Source organism: Phoenix dactylifera, chromosome 9, assembly GCF_051530095.1.
Source record: "Phoenix dactylifera cultivar Ajwa chromosome 9, Ajwa_hap1_PhDact_Kaust_v1.1, whole genome shotgun sequence".
Taxonomy (NCBI): Eukaryota; Viridiplantae; Streptophyta; class Magnoliopsida; order Arecales; family Arecaceae; genus Phoenix; species Phoenix dactylifera.
This window is the reverse complement of record NC_143198.1, coordinates 25,935,860-25,958,325: the sequence shown is the minus strand read 5'-3', so window position 1 is coordinate 25,958,325 and position 22,466 is coordinate 25,935,860. Positions and strand designations below refer to the sequence as shown.

The 22,466-nt window shown below is 37.9% G+C and overlaps 2 protein-coding genes across 6 annotated transcripts; both read left to right on the top strand.

The window, feature by feature from the left end:
- The first annotated feature begins 642 nt into the window (after nt 1–642).
- LOC103715142 (protein transport protein SEC24 A-like) lies at nt 643–16,397 on the top strand. 5 transcript variants are annotated; one of them, XM_088704580.2, is made up of 15 exons: nt 862–1,061; nt 1,253–1,385; nt 2,434–2,510; nt 6,786–7,893; nt 7,975–8,113; nt 9,243–9,433; nt 9,590–9,697; nt 9,874–10,077; nt 10,208–10,439; nt 10,534–10,683; nt 10,812–10,968; nt 11,895–12,022; nt 12,108–12,430; nt 12,751–12,936; nt 15,815–16,397. In XM_088704580.2, exons 4-15 carry the CDS (start codon nt 6,826–6,828, stop codon nt 16,043–16,045), a joined length of 3,117 nt encoding a protein of 1,038 aa, XP_088560706.2. In that variant the 5' UTR covers nt 862–1,061; nt 1,253–1,385; nt 2,434–2,510; nt 6,786–6,825; the 3' UTR covers nt 16,046–16,397. The 5 variants fall into 5 exon arrangements, with proteins under 5 accessions (XP_008800901.4, XP_008800900.4, XP_088560707.2 ...); XM_008802679.6 differs by lacking the exon at nt 1,253–1,385 and having other exon boundaries at nt 643–1,061; XM_008802678.5 differs by lacking the exon at nt 1,253–1,385 and having other exon boundaries at nt 820–1,061; nt 6,789–7,893.
- A 1,242-nt stretch (nt 16,398–17,639) lies between these two features.
- Nucleotides 17,640–22,242, top strand: LOC103715143 (uncharacterized). Its single transcript, XM_008802680.5, has 4 exons — nt 17,640–19,166; nt 19,266–19,347; nt 19,608–19,724; nt 21,862–22,242. The coding sequence occupies exons 1-4, from the start codon at nt 19,045–19,047 to the stop codon at nt 21,910–21,912; spliced, it is 372 nt and encodes a 123-aa protein (XP_008800902.3). The 5' UTR covers nt 17,640–19,044; the 3' UTR covers nt 21,913–22,242.
- Nucleotides 22,243–22,466: the final 224 nt, after the last annotated feature.

Here is a 22,466-nt window from a genome sequence, read left to right as displayed (position 1 = left end):
GATCAAATGACCGTACAAAGTAACCTCCAAAGAACATATACAATATCATCAAAAAAAAAAAGGAACACATACAATATCACAAAAATCCAGCTGTGTAGGACATGAAAGACATAAACCCTATTGTAGGTCATCATCACATGAAAAGGAATTAAGCTATCCTAAAACTTGGGCTACCTTGAACTTTTTCTTTTTCTTTTTTTATTTCTTTGGTACGATGGGCCATCTTGAGCTTGAAAGGAAGCATGTGCACAAAAAAAAGAAGAAAAAGAAACCACCCCATTGTAAGTGCTATTTTTAATTCGAGCTAATCTAAAAAGGTGGAGAGAGAAGTTATGGGATGTAAAAATACATTGGTAGGAGAGCGGGAAGCACATGTTTAGAATCTGTGCCACTTGTTGATGTATATAAGATTAAATTATGGACCATACATATCAAATGGTTCCAAAATCGAATCCTAGATAACCGGATTTAATTTTAACTGTTAGTAACAATAAAAATAGTTTTTTCTTTAGTGAGATTATATGAGCAAATGTCTGAACCAAAATATGACGGAAGCTCGTGTTATTATAGAAGAGATGTTTGGCACTGATTCTTACAACACTGTTCTAAAAAAATAAAAAGGTTTAAATTTTTAGGGCAATTATACTATTTATGATAGAAAATCTTAATTCTTAGGAGTTCGTACCTCGCCAGAGTTGCCAAGAAGATGCCGACGACGTGGGTGGAGGCGTCATCAAATGGAGAGCGAGCCCATGACTTGCTTGGAATCCGCACCGTAGATGGACTGGGCCGAACCTTGATGACATTGGACTAGTTTTAGAAACGCTTCAAGACTCTCGCCTTACCTCGTCGAGCTCCTTCACCCCTCGCTCTCTCTCTCTCTCTGACCCCGCCCTCTCCCTCCCTTCTCGCGGGTTCTCGCTCTCCGACCCCCCGGCCGGCGAGCTCCGCCGATCGTCCGCGTTCCGAACTCCGCCGCCCGTCATTCCAATCGACAGCCCTCCCTCCATCGACGACAACATCGCTGCCCCTCGGATCTCCGCCGGTCGTCCTCCTCTCTGGTGGTTCTCCAATTCCTGTCACTGGATTCCTTTTCCTTTTCCTTGCGTCTTTATTTCGTTCTCTTCATCCCTCTCTCCCATCGTCGTTACTTGAAACCTAATCCTAACCCTAAATGGAAGGTCACCATTTTGTTGGACGCCCGGCCGATCTCCTACTTCTCCTTCGGGCTCTAATCGTAATCCATGTGCAGATCTCCGACCTCTCTTTCAAGACCTGGCCTTAACCCCAGTTGCGGATCGCCCACCTCTGCTTCATGCCTTGGCCCACGGAATTATCCTTCAAGGCCTAACCTACTCCCACTGTAGATCTGTGTGTTTGCATCTGTAATTTTTTGTTTGATTTTTAATTGTTGTTTTTTTTTTCTGATTTCTAGCTTGCTTTGATGTTTACTTCACTTGTTTCTTGCTATGAATTTTTGTGCCTCGATCTAAGTCTTTTGCTTATTCTTATATTAGGATCTTTTCTATGTGGTGTGATTATTAACGTTGTGCTCTGATGGTTAATTATGCGAAATTCTGGTCTTTTCATTGATATAATAATTCACTCTTAGATCTTACTATACTGCTTGAATTTATGCCATGTTTTGGTATTTTGCTTATGCTATGGAGTATTCATGCTTTGCTTTGATGTCTACTAATGCTGGGGTCTTTATATACTGCTGCTTAGTATCTATAGCATTGCTGCTTATTATGGCATGATGTGTGATTGCTTGTTTGGCATGCTAAACTCGATGTATAATCTGTAACATTGCTGCTTGAACTGTGCTTCTTACAATCTGAACTGGGAGGTATGCCCCTTCCAGTTAACCCTTTTGATCAGTGTTAGGATGTGCAGACTGATGATTTACTTCGTGCGGTCAAGGGACCGGTTTAAATCTTCAACTTGTGACCGTCCCCTCCTTGTGCATGCATGTTCCTTCTTCAGCCATTATCTGACCTGCTCTAGAACTTCCTGGTCTAGGTTTCTTGGATTTTGGCCAATATGTCTAGGTGAATTTACAATTCTAAATTGTACTCTCTCCTCCAATCTTTGTTTGAATTTTGACATATTCCGGGAGTTCTTCATGCAGGTACTTGCCTCATTTCCTTGTTGTCAGAGAAATATGTCCTGTTGGGTTTTGTCACCCTAGAGTCTGAACTTTAGTGTTTGAATTACTGTTCCTGTATGCTAAGTTGAGGGTTTGATGCCCGCATTGGTATGCACAAATTTCATTTTGTTGTGACTAGATATTCCGCTGTTTGATGTTTATGATAATATTTTGAGCATAATTTTTCTTTTTTGGGGTTTGTGTGCTTTCACATTATTTTCTTGATTTTCCTTTGATATGATTACAATCCTTATGTATTTTTTTCCTTTACTTATAATGTCAAGGTAATGATCTGTTGCTGTGCATATCAGATAAGGAAAGTAGACTGGCTTTCTTGTATTTTTGTCCTCACGATGTCAAGGTGAGTTTTTGCTTCAACTTTTTTATATTTTCTGTATTATGATTTGATTGCTAAGCCAGTCCTTTTTTTATATTTAATGTATCTGCACTTGAAGGTAATTTTTGCTACATAAGGTTTGCCTTCGGTATTTGATGCAAAGACTATTTTATAAAAAGTTAATTTTTCTAGTTTCCTGATTATCTGCAACAATGCTTGGCATTGTATGATGCGTGCAGCTGATCTAAAAGGGATTATATGATGGATTGCTTGTAACCTTCATAGAATAGTGATTTTTCGGGAGTTTGGTGTTTCGACATGAGAACATCTTGTGTTATGTCAATTGATACATAAAGATTTGCTTGATGTCGATGTATTCTTTTGTCTCTTTCGCTCTTAAATTGTTATCTAGAGAGAATCGGAAGTGTGTTTGATAAAGAAGAGAGAGCAGTGGTCTATCCATGTTGGGATTGCATTATATATGGGGAAGAAAGCAGTTTGATATTCTCACATATCACTAGGATATCAACAACCATCAAATCTTTTCCCAACTATTTGCGGTTGGCTTTGTGAATCCTTGTTTTTCAAGGAGTTATGACATAATCAAAATTCAAAATTAAACATAAAATAATATTAATAACAATAGTCTGGGTATTGAAAAATCAATTATATAAGATGCTAAGGTATACTCACAATTTATATCATAATAAGAAATCTTGGCTTCAGCAGCCCATAGAAGTTCAGTTTTTGATCCAATTAGAGAAAATGAAATATAAAATAGAATAACTCAAAAAAGATAACTTAGACATCATTTTAGTTTATATACTGAATTTTGGGACCTTTGTTTGCATCATTTTAATATTTTTTAAAAGAAAATTTAAAAATGTTTCACATCATTTTAAACTATAACTTATCAATTCATTGTTTGATTTCATTTGACACATGACTATCTATGTATCTTTGAGAATTGAGCTTTAGTATACCCAACCTATTTACACTTTCTCAATGTTTTTAGGAATGTTACATAAGATGCTTTCATATATTCTCAGAACCTGCAAAGTTTCATCTAATCTTGGAAAAATGCTTTGTAGAAATTGGAAAAAATGAAGAATCGACAAAATAATATGCACAAATGATCTATATGGTCAGAGTTCTGTTAGAAACTCCCAGACCAGCCCTGGTTTTGATAGAGGCCTAACCATGTCAATTTGTTTCCAAAGTTTCAGGCAAATTGAACTGATGATTATACGCATTATCTTAGCATCAAGAGAGATGTGGTACTAATGTTAAAATTTCTTAAAAAATACAAAGCCTTAATCATAGTTAGTTAAATCTTGTGTCAAAACATTTTTTGGAGAAGGGGAAGAAAGCATTAGTAACAAAGAGTATCTCATAAAGAAAAGAATTTAGAGTACAAGCATGCTTTGTACAAACAAAATTTTAAAAAAAGGGATAACAGTAAGAAAAACGTTATACCCTTTAGTTACAAGATTTAACAAAATCTTGGCCTAATATGGTATCATTCTTATATAAAATTAGGTTAAAATTACACTAGATGCTTCTGAAGAATATAACGAAATAGAGGCCCCTCCCAGTTTATTCTTCCTTTTGCCAACCATATGCATCATTCATCATCACTTTGTATCCATCTTCTTTTGGATCAACATTCTATCTTTGTGTTTGCTCTTGCTTCTATTCCAAATTCTATCCAAATTCTGAGTATTATGGAGGAAATTGTGTTTAGAGAAAGAGAGTACTAATGTACAACACTTAAAACAGAGGAAGATATCAGTAGAAATGAATAAAAGATGGAATATGAAAAAGTTACACAAGTCAAATCTAGGGTTGGGATTGGTGGATTGAGTTAACGTGTTCAATTCTTTCAATTGTTTAGTGTGTAATCATATTTGATAGGTTGACATAGTTGACTGTAATATAGAAGGCGAATTTATGGGAAAGAGTGCTTAAAGAAGTTGCCCGAAGAAACTTTAGAGATGTTATATAGTTAGGTGTAATAAGATTACCTAACAGAGCTATATATATTTTTGTTAACCAATTGCGAAAATGGGGGGACATGTTCGAATGATTTTCTCCAAATTTCAAGATTTTTTCTTTTAGTGAAGCATAGGATGTAAAAGCTTAGAAACTGCTATAATAAACAGTCGTATTATTGGTCTTTGCTTGCAATTATGATCTTTTCTTGTCATATACAAGTTGCTTAAATTATTAATAATTACTCAACCCTTTAGTGAAATCTTTCTTAAGTGAAATTCTAATATATGCCTAATTAAGACTTACTATAACATGTAAATTGCCTTACTTTTATATAATTGAATTGTTACATTTTACATGTGATCCCTAAAAGTAATGTGCAAGCATGCATGTTTTCATGATAGGTTTGACTATATTGTCATTCAAGCACATGGATACTTGGTGTGCATAAAGTTACTTCCCTGTTCATACTACACCACCATAAGTTAACATAGTTGTGTTATGCAATGACTAGATGAAACAGCTCTTGATTGTTTGATGTTAAAGTCTTCTCTCTTGCCCAATGATAAATGGCTCGTCTTACCTTGACCTTATCTTGGATTCTCAATACTTCTATTGCTCCATTCTTGTAGGGGTAGAGAACCCGTTCTCTCTCAGCTATGCTACCGGAGACTCTGGTTCTCTCTCTCTCTCTCTCTCTGTGTTTATGTGTGTGTGTGTCCTAATCCTATCCTTAACTTATAACCCCTCAAACATCCAGAAACCTTTGTTAAATGGATCTGAGCAGGTGACTCAAACAACTTATTTAGCCTTTCTCTAGTCTCTCCCAATGTTCTGATGATGTACATGAAGATTGGAATTTGATTTTGTTGATATCAATCTTCGGAGTGATGAGCTAATGTAGAGTTGTTCTTTGAAGCTGAATTGATGATGGAGATTAGAGTGGGAGTTGTTTTTTAAAGGAGCTGTTTTATTTATAGAAAGCATTGGTAGTTAGTCAAGACATATAAAGGCATATTGAATCTACTTCAGATCTGTAGGATTCCAATGCAATTAAAACAAGTTATGGGAATGAGATGTGGAAGATGATTAATTGGTTATATATATTATTAAGGTTGAGCAACATAATTATAAATTTATAAAAAATATTAAAAAATATTAGATTTTGTTTGAGTGAAAATATAGAAATAAAACACCAAGAGGTGAAACAAAGTAATAATTTGCCAGCATAAAGATCTTGTTTTTCTGCTTCCACATACCAACAATATAGGTCAAAACTTTCTTTAAAAATACTTCATGAATACACTATATATCTGCTATCATTTTTAATATTATATCAGATGCAACAAAAATTCTAAATTGGCCTAGTTTCCTTAATCCTACTAATGACTTTACGGGCATATAATTAAATGTGAGTTAGTGTTCTGAGAGGAAGCAAAAGCCCTTCTCTTGATGCCTTTCACAGACCATGAGGACCTCGTCACTATGATCCTTCGTAGCCTCTCGAATGCTGGAAGGTCCCAGGTTCCCAAAAGAATTTGCTGTAAGAGTTCAGCTTGAAGGTCAGCCTTTAATGGGGATAATTAACTGCTTGCCTGTCTGACACATCTTTATTCATCTTAGAGTTGAAAAGCCATTTTCTGCGAAGGAGTTCAAAATAACAGCAACTAATTGGGATAGTCACATTAATTGCTTTGAATATGAACAGGAGATTTGAGTGGATATTAATATGCTACTGATTGTTTCTGAATCTTCCAAACTATTTTAGCTGTGTGCATGGAGTGTGATTGGTAAAGTATTATGCATGTAAAGGTATATTTGCCAATAGTGGTCTCTGACATGGTATATCGATTATATTAGGGGCCTTTTGTTGAGCACTCAGCAAAGAGTGGAGATCAGATGCTAAATCCGTTGTGAGAATCTCATGTTGCATTTTATCACAGACTATTGTAACAGCCTTAATATGAGGGATTGAATAACAATTGTATGAAATCATAACCTTTCTTTCCTTATAAGTCAAGCATGTTGTTCATGATGTTAAAAATATGGCACAATGATAACTTGTAGATTTACTATTGGATGCATCTACTAATTACCTGGGAGGTTATGATCAGTGGAAATGTAAATCCACAGAGTTACATCCTGAAATTGATTTGATGTCTTCTTTGTTTTATTCATTATGTGTTCATTTCAGATAAGGTGGTTAATTTATTAATATAACGTGAAAATATTACATCCGTGCATTCAGTTATTTTATGTTAATGAGACTTTATATGTTAAGCTTTAAATGTTCATGTTGTGTTGTAGCAGGTCAGTCCTGCAATAAGCTGAATACTATCAAGAAAATATGCAGCCCATGGGGAATGATAAGCCAGCAAATGTTCCTGGAAGACCTGTGTTGCCCTCTCCAGCAGCTCCACAGCTTTCAACACCTTTCATATCTCCGGGTCCTGTTGTTGGCTTGGGGGCATCAGGTGTTCCGCAAACCACAGCACCATTTTTATCCTCACGACCCATTACTGGCACACAGATGTCAGATTATAGATCACCATCACCACCACCACCAATTAGGTATAATGGTCCATCCAGTCCTCCCCCTCCAACATCTTACCCTGGACAAGATGCAACTATCTATCAGCAAACACATGCTACTAGGTTTCCTCTTCCTGCTCAACCTGGAACTCCCTTGCGGGGTCCTCCTTCTGTGGGTCTGCCAGTTACACCCCCTATCGGGTCTCTTCGTCCTCAGCCCCAGATTCCCTCTGTGCCGATGGGCCCTGCACCCCAAATTGGAACCCACTTGTCATCTAGAAGTTATATGCCCCCGCCACTGTCAGAATCATCATTCTCTGCACCCAGACCACCTCCTCAGCCATCTTTGCATGGATACTCCAATGTGCTCCCCAGAGGTAACATGCCGCCCTCTCCTGCAGAGACACAGTTCCTTGCTCCTAGACCAGTTTCACAGCCACCATCGCAGCAGGCTTTTCCATCTTTCCATGTTCCTCCAGTTCATGCTTCTCCTTATCATGTTCACCAAGGTGGTGTTGTACCACCACCACCACCACCACCTTTAGGGGGTCCTCTGGGTTATAATTCAAGGGAGCAAATGCAATACCCTAACACAGGACCTCCTATGGGAGGTAGCCTTCAAGGTTTGATTGAAGAGTTCCAGTCATTGTCTGTCGGGTCTGCTCCTGGGTCACTTGATCATGGTGTTGATGCCAAATCACTGCCAAGACCATTAAATGGTGATGAAGAGGCTATTAAAATTCAAGAGACATACCCTTTAAATTGTCACCAAAGATTTTTTAGACTGACAACTCATGCAATACCAACTTCTCAGTCATTGCTTGCTAGGTGGCATTTGCCTCTTGGTGCAGTGGTTCATCCTCTAGCAGAAGTTCCTGATGGGGTAACTTTATAATTTCTTTTGCTCATGATAGTGGTTCTCTTATATTCCTGCGAACTACTGGTTAACAATTCTGTTTTTCAGGAGGAAGTACCAATTGTCAATTTTGGACCAGCTGGTGTTATTCGGTGTAGGAGATGTCGCACATATGTGAATCCATATGTGACTTTCACGGATGCAGGAAGGAAGTGGCGTTGCAACCTTTGTTCCTTGCTCAATGATGGTAATTACCAAGCTGAGTTTTTTTTTAATATAAATATGATTATATAACTCTGTTTACCGAGATGTTGGGCCCTGAGTCATGCAATTATTTGTTTTTTAATTCTATTGTAGTGATATAGATGTCACAGTTGCTAATTGATAAGGCTTTTTTCCCCTATATAATTGATTAGTTTTGATATTATCTCACCTTCCTTTTGATAATATTTCCTGCTTACTTGGTGAAGTTTATTGTAATGGTTAAGACTGCAAATTCATAAGGAGTGGACCATTTTGACAAATTAGGAGTAAATTAGGATGGTCTCTTTTGCTGTAAGGAGTATCATCAGACTACTGCAATTATTGATAAATCATATGACAGCTTTCTAGTCTAAGGTGTTGTGAATTGGGCTAATTGATATCTTAGTGGTGGTGGAGTTGGGAAAGGACAAGGAATCTTTATGAAAAAATCACTCCTAATAAGCACCAATTCAGGGCAAGGGAAGCAAGAACCAGCTAAGATGTTGATGATCTTTTTAAGTTTTAAGTGTTTACAAGTCTACCACATAGGACAAGTTTGCAAGTGCTGTATTATGGTCGTCTTGCAGTGTTGTATTATCGAGCCAAATACGAGCTGCTAACAGCTCGGCTGTTTGACAGCCTTAGGTAGGAGGCAATAAAGCAAATTAATGTTTAGGCATCAGGCAATAAGTCCTCTCATGAAAAATGAAATGCAACTAATAGTTAATTTAGGCATGCACTCACACAGCCCAACTATATGTAATCTTGTATATGATCTGCCCATCTAAGCAATGGATATAGCTCTCCTGTGTAGGGAGCATTTTCATTAACTACACATCTCTTGTTATATAAATGTTAGTATGTATGTTTTCATCATTCAGTAAAACATTCTTGCAGACCCGAGTGTTGAGTTTTATTGATTTCCTTATATATCTTGATAGGTATTCTACTAAAAACATTATTTAGTGAATCATTCATCTGTACTAATAAAATTATACTATGAAGTATTTTTTTTTACAAGCTTTGTGGATAAGATTTGATAACATGGCTTCTAGTTCATGTCATCTTGCCCTTATTTCTAAACTTTTTTCTGCCAAGTTTTATGCTAATATATATCTGTTTGTCTCATCTAGTTCCTGGGGAATATTATTGTGCTTTGGATGCTAGTGGCAGAAGATGTGATTTTGATCAAAGACCTGAGCTTTCTAAGGGAAGTGTGGAATTTGTTGCTCCTACTGAATATATGGTGCGGCCACCCATGCCACCAGTATATTTTTTCCTTATTGATGTGTCAATATCTGCAGTTCAGTGTGGGTTGCTTGAGGTAACCACTTTTGACTCTGTTAAGCTCGTCTTTATTTCTATGTCTACTTTCATACCCCTGATTGTTATATTCACTTTGTGATCAATTTTTGTGATTTTACTCTATTTCTTTCATCTGAAACATGGAATTCATGTTCATTTTCAACATATTATGCAGATTGTGGCAAAGACCATAAAGTCTTGTCTTGATGAGCTACCTGGCTTCCCTAGGACACAGATTGGCTTCTTAACTTTCGATAGTGCATTGCATTTCCATAATTTAAAGGCATGTATTATTACATTCCAATGATCTGAACGCTGAACATAGTTACTCTGTTGATCTTATGGCAATTTTCTGCTCCTATAATTCCACTTTTGCAGGTTGATACTTTTGTCCTATTTTCTTGATGATCCTTTAAGATGAGCAACCTTGCTATCAATTAACTATTTTTGTTCTTCCAGTCTTCCTTGACACAGCCTCAAATGCTGGTGGTAGCAGATCTGGATGATATATTTTTACCATTGCCTGATGATCTTCTTGTCAATTTATCCGATTCTAGACATGTTGTGGATGCATTACTGGATAGCTTGCCTAGCATGTTTCAAGACAATGTAAATGTAGAATCTGCCCTGGGCCCTGCTCTTAAAGCAGCATTCATGATTATGGTAAGATGATATCCGCTGGTGACTTATTGTTGATTATGTCAGTGCTTCTAAGTGGATTTGATAATTTTGTGTATACCAAATTATGTTATGCATCTGACCTCCCCTCCCCCCTTTATTTTGTTTTGGACAGAGTCGACTTGGAGGAAAGTTGTTGGTGTTTCAAAGTACATTACCTTCTCTCGGTGTTGGGCGCCTAAGGCTACGAGGAGATGATCTTCGTATTTATGGAACAGATAAAGAACACACTTTAAGGATGCCTGAAGATCCATTTTATAAGCAGATGGCTGCTGAATTTACGAAGAATCAAATTGCAGTGGACGTATATGCTTTCAGTGAAAAGTACACCGATATAGCTTCCTTAGGTAATAATTGGCGCAAAACTGTTTTTGCAATCATCTAGTCGAATATTGGCATTCCTTTTTTGACATGTATATCTCTCATTCTATCGTATATCAGGATCTCTTGCCAAATATACTGGTGGCCAGGTGTATCATCATCCATCTTTTCAGGCAACCACTCACCAGGAGAAACTTAGATATGAACTGGCCAGAGACCTCACCAGGGAAACTGCCTGGGAAGCTGTGATGCGCATTAGATGTGGAAAAGGTAAGTAGATAGAGTAGTTTTTTCCCCCCCAAACCTCTTGATATGTTCTTGTGAAAAATGCTATTTGATATTCTCAGAAAATTTAAAAATGCTATTTGATATTCTAAGGTAATTTTGCCGTTCTTCAGGGGTGCGCTTTACAACTTATCATGGCCATTTTATGCTAAGGTCAACAGATTTATTAGCCCTTCCAGCTGTGGATTGTGATAAAGCCTTCGCGATGCAATTATCTTTGGAGGACACCTTGATGACAACTCAGACCGTATACTTTCAAGTTGCCCTGCTGTATCCTTTCTCTTTGTAGGTGCTTGTAGAGTCCTTTTTTTTTGGTCTTATAATCATCCTATTCTCTTCTTGCTTTCTTTTCCTCAGAAATGGAAGCTCACAAACAAGTTAACTCTCAGAAGCAACACTTTAGATGCAAGAAAGGGGAGTGGGTGAAAAGTATCAGAGTAAGTAAAAACACTTAAGAGAATAGTCATCATTATGAAGCAATTTCTTAATGCCCCTTCACATCTGCAAAACACACAAGACTGGGGGGGGGTGGGGTGGGAATTACTAGAATAGACAATTACACTTGTGAATGGCATGTGGAAGTGTGAGCATGTCTTTACATGCACCTGGCAAGAGAGCAGCAAAGAGATGGAGGGATAATAGTTCTTGTCACAAAACTTGTGAACTTATGCTTGAACTATGAACATCAACAACAGCAGCGGGAGATGCAGTCCCATTGTGGTTCTTTGCCGTTTGATATGTGTCTAAGACATTATTGCAACCTTATATTGAAATCTTTTTCCCTCTTATATATTTGCCTAGCTGAAACAGTTAGATTGGGGCTTGCTTGTTACTGTTATTTGATTGTATTTTGGCATTAGTTGTTTTCCTCTTTTGGGTTTATTGTGTCATTATTTTATTCCGTCCTTTCTATTCAATTTGTTTAGTCTAGCAGTCGGTAGGCAAGTTGGAATTTAATGTCCTGGCACTTAATTTCCTTTGCTGGATTTTAAGGACCTGTTTTCCGGTCTTCATGATGATTTCAATTTTAAACTGGCAACTGTTTTTTTTTATTATTTTTCTTCAGATTTTCTTTTATGTGCAATTTGTGCCAAATGTTTAAAGAATGCATGTGAAATACATTGGCATCTCTAGGTATGCTTGAGTTTCTTCTTATGTCAGATTAAATTTTATTGTGTGTCCTTAGCATGGACAAGATATACTTCCTCTTCAGGTGAAAGACGAATTAGAGTTCATACAGCAGCTGCACCTGTAGTAGCAGATCTTGGGGAAATGTACCGCCAGGCTGATACTGGGGCCATTATCTCGTTGTTAAGCAGGCTTGGTAAGCTAAACATTTTGTGAATTTTCTAAGAATGATCACATCCTACTATACTTTTCTACTGATTAATGGTCTGAAAAACCTACAGCTATTGAAAAGACACAATCTCATAAGCTGGACGATGCTCGCCAGTTAATGCAGTTAAAGCTTGTGAAAAGCCTTAAAGAGTATCGGAATCTATATGTCATGCAACATCGGTTGGGTGGGAGGCTGATATTTCCAGAATCCTTAAAATTCTTGCCATTATATGTACTGTCTCTTTGCAAGTCTGTAGCTCTTCGTGGAGGATATGCTGATGCTTCTCTTGATGAACGCTGTGCGGCTGGTTACAATATGATGATCTTACCTATAAGAAGGATGCTTCGACTTCTCTATCCTGGTTTATATAAGATAGATGAGAACCTCATAAAGGTATTATTCCATCCGTTATCATTTCTTGTTTAAGTCAATCTATGCTACTTTCAAGAAGATACTGGCCTGAAATTTACTTGGACATTACGTATTAGAGCACTGAGTTTATTTAGTTCTAAAGAAAATTACACATTCTCCAAAAAATTCTGATTCTATTAAATGAAATTTTAAATTAAAATGAATGTTATGTTTATATCATTAAGTTCGTACATGTTTTAACTTTCAGAAATCTTTCTAAGGAACTGTTTCATCAGCATATATGCCATCTCTTTAAAATTAGTCTGGTAGTTAATTATTCATTATGAATTTCATTTTTACAGGGTCCAGAGGATTTTGAGAAATCCTTGAAACAGTTAGCCTTGAGTGCACAAAGCTTAGATCCCAGAGCCCTGTACATTTATGACGATGGATTCAGCTTCATTATTTGGTTAGGCAGGATGCTGTCACCTGATTTAGTTAATGGTATACTTGGATTCGACTTATCTGGGTTCCCTGATCTGTCGAAGGTATGGTTCTTGCCTTAAACCATTCTCAAGCTTATTCATGCTAACTTTATAACTTAGACCACTGTATTCCTGTTGTGTAGTAGGGATGTTTCGTCCGATTCAAGTATAAATTTTAAACTTAAAATTTTTCTTAGGAAGTACATATTATAACGTGTTAGTATGTTACTGGAATAGTAAATAAACGTCTGTTTGAATAACTTGCACCATGTTAGAGCTTGTTATTTATTGCCTACTTTATGAATTAGACCACCGAATGCTTGTTTTTTGTAGGAATACTTAATCCGATGCAATTCAAATCAGAATTTTCTTCAGGAAATGAATTTCAGAACATGATGTTGAAACAATAGATAAGCAACCGTTGTAATGACTTGAGGCATCTCACTTGCAATCTTGTTCCCAAATGTATTATCTCACCATATTTAGGCTTGAGTTGTTGGACTCTTGGAATTGGTAAATACCCTAAGATCTAGAAGGTTCTTTGGACTTTCATTTAATGGTCTACCATGCAGTTAAACCTACGGGCTGGAGTTCCCAGCTTAACTGTCTGTCTACGAAAAAAAAAAAGGCCTCTTTTTATCAATTCCAGCCAAATAGGGGACACTATGCATTCTCATTAGAGAGGGGTTCCATCCTTATTCCCAGAATAATATTCAGGGAGCAATATAATTGGGAGTCCATTGTTCAGCCATCTACCACATCATTAACGGGGATCCAGTAATTCTTGTTGATGGGAGTGAAGAAGAGGAGGCAGGAGGTTGTCTACCCCTTTTAAGATGTAGGGAAGACACCACCTTCCACAAAAAAGCCATTAAGCTGCAATGTATGTTCCTCTGTCTAGAGCTTCAAAGAGTTCACAAGATGCTTCTGGCCTCTATTATTGGATGTGGGTCATTCCTATGTCTAAATTCCTATTGGAAGCAGAAAGACTTGTGGTCCTACAAATAGACTCATAGACTCAGTGCAGTATATTCTATCACTGGTTGTTCTTACAAAGGAGAAGCACAACCCTACACCTCTACACACCCTCTCCTCTTTTATACTCCGACCACCCTTGCCTCTCTCCTCACACCACTCAGTTGTGACTTCTTTGGCGTGGGTCCATCCCGGGTCACCTCCATCAAAGGGTTGGGAACTCTAGACAGAGTCTGTTTGTCTCCCATCTCCACCATAGCCAGCAGGATGCTTGAATGCTTTATGGCCCAATTTAAGTTGTATTGTAAGCCTTGTGTAATTGTCTCAAAATCCAATTGCCCTAACACTAGTAAGTTGTGCTCTAATTATACTTGCAGCACTGTATTCTCTCATTAAACATAGCTTTCTGTGTATTGTTAATGTGATGATTAACACGGGGGCATTTAGTTCTGTAGCTTGTCCTCGATCCGCAGTGGTATGGCAACATCTTTTTCTAACATTTGTTCATCTAGCATTTCAAGGTCTGCTGCTTGAGTTTGTTTCTTTTATATGCAGAACTTCTTTTATGGATTTTAAGCTAAGAAAATGCTTGATATATTTTGTAGTGATGATCTCTGTAAAAATGCTTCTCAAATAAGTTCAGAGCAAAGGACTCCTTTTAGAAGAAATTAGAAAAACTAGCTTTTGCTTATTCTTATTTGTATTTGCTCCATGTTTGTTAGACATGAACTGACTGTGCTATATAGGGCAATTCTCATTACTTCATCTTAATGGAGGTTTTATAGTGTTAGCTAGACCTATATTCTACCAAAACTGAATTTGATTTAAGTCCAACAGAAACCCATTGTCTGGATATTGGATTTGGATTTAAGTGTTAAAACTTATGATTGAATTTCCAGTTTTATAGGTCTACCCCACCCAAGCTTGGCCAAATTAGCTAGGTAAGATAATAGTCAAGTTCGAGCTCAAAAATTGAACTCAAATCTAGATTATACGAGACGTACGCAATCAAAATTTTCATCTATAGGATCCAGAAGGAGTGCATGTGATTACCACAAGCCAATTGCATAAGAAGGGCTTATTTTTTAAGAACTTTTACTAAGTTGATTTAGTTTTAGGTTTAGATTGGATTCTATATACTCTTTGGGCAGAGCAAAGTTTTTTGTGTGTTTTTGAATTCTTTTTTGTGTGGAATGGTATCCAGAGTCCTATTCACATCTAGGTTGGTGTAGGAAAGGTTTTAAGCCACTGCAACTGTGGCTTTTAATTGACTTGGATGGTTTTTTGGCTATTGCAAAACATACAAACTTGGCTTTTTAAAAAGTTTGATTGAAAGTGTCTTATTTGCTTTCTTTTTTAAAATTTTTCCTCAGAAAGCATATAGAGGTGTTGTAGTTACTTGAGGAGCCTATTTAGTAAGCTTATTATATCTTTAGATACATAAGGAGAGGAGATGGTGTAAAAATCAATTTTTGTGATGAGTGAAGGGAATTAAATTCTATTCTTCTGTCTTTTCCTCTCTTGTGATATTGATTCTCTAGTGTTCTTCCCAGCTTGTAAATATGATCATGTTGGGAGCATATATTCGTTTCCCTTGCAGATTTTGCTGCACTGATCGGAATTCATTTACAGATTTTTAAATATCAACACCGATCTGCATTAAAGGTGCCTCTTGGGAGTGACTTTGTAGAAATAAAGGAGCTCCATAAATCTGCCAATGGTCTGAGTTCATCTTGTCTAGCAATTGGTGTTTGTTGCTATTCTATACAAAGATTTCATATAGATAGTCTTGGGTTATAGTGGAATATAATCGGGACCAACCCATCCACCCCCACCCCAAACCAAAAAAAAAAACGAAAAAAAGGAAAGAGAAATGGTCTTATCGTCTGATTCTATAATTTTGTGTGTTGGTATTATCGACATTCGTATGTTCTGTAGTCTAATATTTTCGCTTCTCGAGTTGCAGCTTGCATTGCTTGAACATGATAATGAGTACTCAAGAAAACTGATGAGGATAATAAAAAGATTGAGGGAGAAGGATCCTTCTTGTTTTCAATTATGCCGAGTGGTTAGGCAAGGTGAACAGCCAAGAGAAGGTTCCTTGCTGCTTTCCAACCTCATCGAGGATCAGACTGCTGGAACGAGCAGCTATGTTGATTGGATTCTCCAAATATACCGCCAATCACAAAGCTCATGAAGAGGGTAATATGGCTTCAGTCCATTTTCTCGGGAACTACTGGTCCTTATTTTGTGGCATGAAGAAGAATAGGTATTCAGTTCTGAGTTCTGAGCCTTTCTGTGTTCTGAAGGAACCACTGAGCCTGAATCAAGAGGCGACCAACAATCAAGTTTTGCCATTTGGTTTGCATTCCATTTGTAATATGAGTTGCTAGTTTTAGTATTTATATTATATTTGTTTGCTTACTTTTTCGTTTCTTTTCTCTGGTCAATAGAAATTTCTTGTTGTATCACAATATGAACTGTACTTGGGCTTGATTAAGTTGTTTTGGGCATGGGATTCCAACACCGGGACCCTTAATCTTGGCTTATTTCGACGTTGCAAGTGGACAATTCAGCTTGCAATTCTGTTTACCTGCAAAGCCCTCCGGCCATTCGATTGAGAGCTTTCAGTCTCTTTTTTTCATCTTTTTTTCTTTCTTTTTGATTGAAGCATTCAGTCTCTTGTGCCAAATTTTTGGCAGCTTCCAGATAATTTACACCACGACTGAAGAAAGTATTTCAATGAGGTAAAATTTTTGCCGCGAATCAGGTAATTAGATATGCATGGCTACGATCAAATCTCGCCTAGCTAAATTTGAAAGCGGTTAGCGTGTGACATATGAGTAGCCAAGAAAGTTATGGCAAACACCTGGAAGGCAGGGTTACAACAAAAAAACAAACGGTTAGGCAGATGCAACATTCGGGAAAAAGAAATTGGGAGCCTCTCAAGTTCGCTGTTGAACCGGAAAGGGCTGGTTTGCCCATCACGGCCGTCCATGTATAACGTGATTGGGTGGGGCCTGCACGGTTGCTACTCATGTCTACGGTGGCTTGCTCAATCGTAGTCGTTTTGACACAAATGGATGGTCGTGATTGGTAAACTGGCCCTCTCCTGTGCAATACTAAACTGTGGAGGATTCGTGAGTATGATGCTACCCTGGGACCAAGAAAATATACTTTTCAGCCAGTCTAATGCATAACACGAGTAATTGGTGCATTTATAAAATTGATGTGAGATTCATGGGAGGTTCGAGTCAAAATGCAAACTCCCTTATGATATCTGGTTCTGAAGTTTCTTTCCTCTTTTTTTTTTCGGTTCAAGGGTTAGGCTCCAATGCAATTTTATATTTAAAGCCCACACATTTTATTGTTAAAGGCAATCAGTTGAAAAGTAGTTGGCTTATATTCTCCGTCAGTCTCCAAATCGTCGTTATGGATGGAGAGATTAGGCCGATACAATGGGCCATGTGTACAGGCCCCACCACGCAAAAAAGTGGAAATTTTTGATTCCGAAATGGCCCAGCCCATTTCCGGCCGAGTGAGTGCGGTTCCAAATTAGAAACCAAACAGAGCCCAAACCAGCGGGTTGTGAACCAGCCCAATGGTCACTTGCCACGTTACGCCTTTGTATTTTAAACAATTCAAGATCAAATGAGAAGTGCCTGTTATCCACCGTACATGTGCCCCGGGTTAGGCCAGGTCCATTGGACCTGGTCCATGCAATACTTCCACGTCCATATGGCCAGAGTCGATCCGAGCCTTAGGCGATCGAGGCGATCGCCTAAGGCCTCGGGCCAATGGAAGGCCTTCGGGAGGCGAAGGGAGCAAAGAGATTGAGAGAGAGAGAGAGGGAAGATTCTTGCATCGTGACCAAAAGGAAGCAAAGTCCCATATAAAACGGGAACAGGAGCTGGCTACGAGTCTTCCCCCTTGATGGAAGGTAGGTGGAGAGTTTCCTGGCCTGCAGAGGGGCAATTTGGGAAGTTGGGGACAGTAGTTTTGTTTTGGGTGGAGAGGGAGGGAGAGAGAGAAGGGATTTGGTTGGCTTGATACACGCCTGAAGCCGCTCTTATCTTTCATCCCTTCTCTTTTTTGGTTTTGGTCCTGGTTTTCCTTCCGTCACATTACTCCTGACCCAACAGGGCCATCAGGAAAAGAGGGGGATTGGAAATGGACTTCTTGGAGGGTGGAGATTCTTTTAATTTTCTCCTTTCGGTTTCTTCTCCCCTCTTGGGTAGTAGAGAGAGAAAAGGAGGGAGGGGGTTGAATGGCTGCTGTGCTGTGATGTTGCAGTTGCTGCTTGAGTACTCACTTGAAGGGGAGAGGGTGGAATGGGACTTTTATTAATTAGATGGAGTGAATTTCCCATAATGCCCCTACTTTCTCTAGGATTCTTTCTGGACAAATTCTTTTCTTTACCGTGTCCAGGAATGACCTTTTCCTATTTTGCTTTTGCTTGACAGGGTAAAAATATTATCAAGCATTATTTTAATTATTTAATCAGTTTCATGATTTTTTTTCTAGAATAATTATTTTTTTGTGCTCCTATTTAAGAATTATATTAAATTGAAAAGACTTCTTACCTATAGATTTACATATTTTTGTTGAAATAGTATACTGAATAGTTATCTATTTTCATATATTTTTTTAAAATATTTTATATTTATTAAAAATTCTATTATTAAAAAAAATCTTATTGCCCCAAATATATGGGCCGCCCCCGCATACGGCTCCCGGAGCTCTTCAACCGCTTGGTAGGCCTGGTTAAACCTTCTGATAATCCAGTTGAATCGGCAATTCGATCGAAGCGGTCCAGTTCGAGTGAACCGGACGGTTTCGGTTTAATTATAGCAAAGGGATTCCATTGGCGTCAGGGGCTCGATCTCCCCGAAGAGGGCGTCCGCACCATTCCACCGACGACGCCGGCGGCGAACGGCGGACTGCGGCCTCGACACCTCCACCTCTCTCTCTCTCTCTCTCTCTCTCTCTCTCTCTCTCTCTCTCTCTCTCTCTTTCTGTCTCTAGAGTGCATGATGTTACCTATTAGAGTCACAATTCGACGCCCATAAACGAAGGTTTTTGGGGGGTTTATGCCATAGGATCGAGCGGCGCGCTCTTACCTCCCCTTCTGAGCTCCAAAGTTGAAAGAAAGAAAGAAAAATAAAAAGCCCCATTGTTTTCGAGATCCAGGCGACGATGATGGAGATGCTGGAGCAGTGGAAGGCGATTCTAAAGATCCAGAAGTTTCGGAGGGTGGCATCGTATGCCGGCTTCTACTGCTTCGTCTCCCTCATTAGCTACGCCTACACCAGCAACACGTATTATTGCGCTCTCTTGCTCTCCACCTGCTTGTTTCCAGATCTTTCTGTGAGACGAGAAGCCTCTTATCTCTTTTTCGTTTTTGGTTAATGTTACAGGACGAGAGCTGGGATGTCGAGGGCGGACCAGTTCTACGCCTCTTACCCGGCCGGCACCGAGCTGCTCGCCGATACCGCAAAGGTTCGATCAATTTCTTGCATATCTCCGTTCTTGATGAAATTGCTGTCCAGATTTGATTTCACCTCAATCTGTTGTTTAGTTTTCAGCATGTTGAGTTCCACTAAGCAATTATTAGGGTTAGGGTTATGATCATAGGATTATGTTGGGGGTTCTATCCTCAAAATCGGATTTTCCCATGTTGGTTTCGGATAGAGTTGTTTCTTTTTTTTCTTTTTTTTTTGTGCGGATTTGATGTTTGAGAGTTTTGATGTGAATGGCAGCTCTACAAGGCGGCACTTGGTAATTGCTTCGAGGAAGAGGATTGGGGACCGATCGAGTTCTCCATCATGGCAAAGCATTTCGATCGGCAAGGCAAATCTCCATATGCATACCATGCGGTGTGTAGGAATTCTTTCTTTAGGATTTTAATTTTTGCCTTTCCAGTTGTGCGGTATGTATATGCATTAAAATGTCAGGCTTATTCATGCTTGAATATTAACTGCTACTATAACCATGGTTGAATAGGTACAAGGCAACATCTGAGTATAACAACCTTTTGTTGTTTAGGTATAAAATATAGTTTTATAAACACATCCATCTTGCAATATGAGAGATAAAATAAAAGGTTCTAGGAGCGTGACAATTAACTGGATATACATTATCTTTTTTTTCTTTCTTTTTTTTGATTTAAAAGATCGTCACCTGTTGAACGTAACAAAAAGAGTGAAACTGGTACACCACAACACCAAACAACACAGAAACCATACTTTTCTGAAGTGGAAAAGGAAATCTGTCGGAGAGGATAGACAGATTTACATAAGGGTCTAAGAGGGAAAGCTCTAAACTAGCATTAGCAAGAGAATAATGGAAGTGTGATCCTATAGTTGGAGAATGTGCTTTTTAAGTTGTAATAACAGTGGCCTTTGTGAATATATTATTAGAGAGGACATTAGGCCTTACAAAACTAAAATATTGACCTTCATTCGACCAAATATTTCTCTTATTTTCATTATAAAAAAGGAATCCTGTAAAAACTTTCTTAAGAAAAGTTCTAACCTTGATCTACAAGTTTGATTTATAGGAGGTTGGTTTGTCAATCAAGATATTATTATATTTTTGGCCCCATTCTCGATCTAATGCTTACCTCTATGAATTTGTGCTGAATTCCCGGTCAACTTTGGGTAGGAGTGGTACTTATTTTTAACTTAGAAGACTAGATGTTGGATACAGCTGTCTACATGCTGCAAAGTGTTCAATGCTTAGATCACCTACAACCCTAACATGAGGGCACATCAGTACAACACAAGTACAAAATATTAATAAATATGAAAATGTGTGTGTGTGTGTGTAAGTAGAAGTGTTTGCAGACTTGCTGCTAATATTGTTTGAGAATTTGTGCCATCATCTGCATTAACATCCTTTGATAGGGCATAGAGGTATCTTCTGGTCCTTAATAGAAGGCAACCTTCATGATTTAGCCTTAAGCAGCTCGGGCTGCATGTGGTTGTCAGAGTGGTTGAGGCTTGGCAGTGCAAATGCATCGTCTTTAAAATATTTAGGAAGAGAGCATGATTTTAAAACTCATCAATCCATGCCAATTATCAGTTGATCTGGATACAATGGATCAAGAACTTCTTCGTTAATGATTTTGATCAGTAAAAACATGAATTTTTGAATTTTTCCTATTTATTGGGTTGTTCTCAATTTCCTTTATTCTTGTCTTTCATTTACTCACCAACATATTGAGTTTCAACAATGGAACTGTAGTCCTTTAACTACAAGATGAAGTGATCGAGAAAGAGAAAGAGAAAGAAAAGAAGGGTATGTTGAGTGGAATCCAGCACTAGATTCAAATAAATATTAACTTAATTTTCGTACTAATTCTTCATTGTCTTTCTTACCACACTATATGAGACGACCTTTGTATCCCTTTACATCAATAGATTACAACTTTCTAAAGACACATGCAATAATTGCTTTTATAAAATCTAAGGGAGGCATGCATGAACCATGATTAATAAGGCCTGCCAACTTTAAAAGCCAAACTCATGACCAAGAAAAGTATTTAGCTGTCTTTAGAAAACCATAATAAAAGTATTTAACTAGACTCTGAATTCTTGACTTTGTCTAAGATATAAGCTACTGTAAAATGCACTGATACAGAGGTTGATCGCGGCTGAGCTTCTCCCAGATTTTGCTGGATTACAAATTATTTCTCCCCTTATCTATTGATGATCTCAAGTTTGTATCTGTTCATGCCAATATCTTAGATATCTACTAAGACACTATGTCATGCAGTCAAGAATTATCTACTTCTCTTGACGTTTACATGCATTGTTGTACATATCAGTGCATCTGAATGCATGCCCTTTTGCATGAGGATATCAAGAAACTTTCATCTGAGAAGGATCACATGCTTGTCCACCCAAAATTTTCAAATCACATGCATTCAGCTTGAAGCTTTACAAACATTGGTTTGGTTATTTTTAACACTATCATGGTTCTTGAAAATTCTGAAGTGTCGCGTTTTTCCAGCAATATATGGCACACCTTCTTTCTCATGGACAACTTGATGGCAGCGGCTAATGGTGAGATAAGTACCTGTCCAAACAGCATATTCAAGTGCTCTGTCTACTGCAGCTAAGAAATATTTTGGACCTCTAGGACATCAGTGAAGGTAGCGAAATTCCAGTCAATTATATAAACACAAAATCATATAGTTAAGCAGCATTGAGTGATTAAAGGATAGGAACTCCTATTGTGAATCAATTTTTGTATCGCAAAGCAATATTTTGGATTATACATTATCAACTTTACTTTTCGGACATTTTAATAGTATGGCTGGATGGAGATGTATCTAAATTGTTGCAGGACCTACTTTGTGTTTATGCATATTATCTAGAAGTCCTTTGTTTACATGTTAACTTTTATGTCTGAACATTGTTGCTAAACTACTTTTGGAGCTTGTGTCTAACTTTATTGCCTAACTTTAATCCATATGAAATAAATTATTCATACTTTTTTATTAAAAAACTTGTATCAGTGTTACGGATCATTTCATAGAAAATATGAAATAATCACTAAGTCAAAAATTTGAGAAATATTTTTTGAAATTTGAATCTAGAACCTCCTCCCAATGA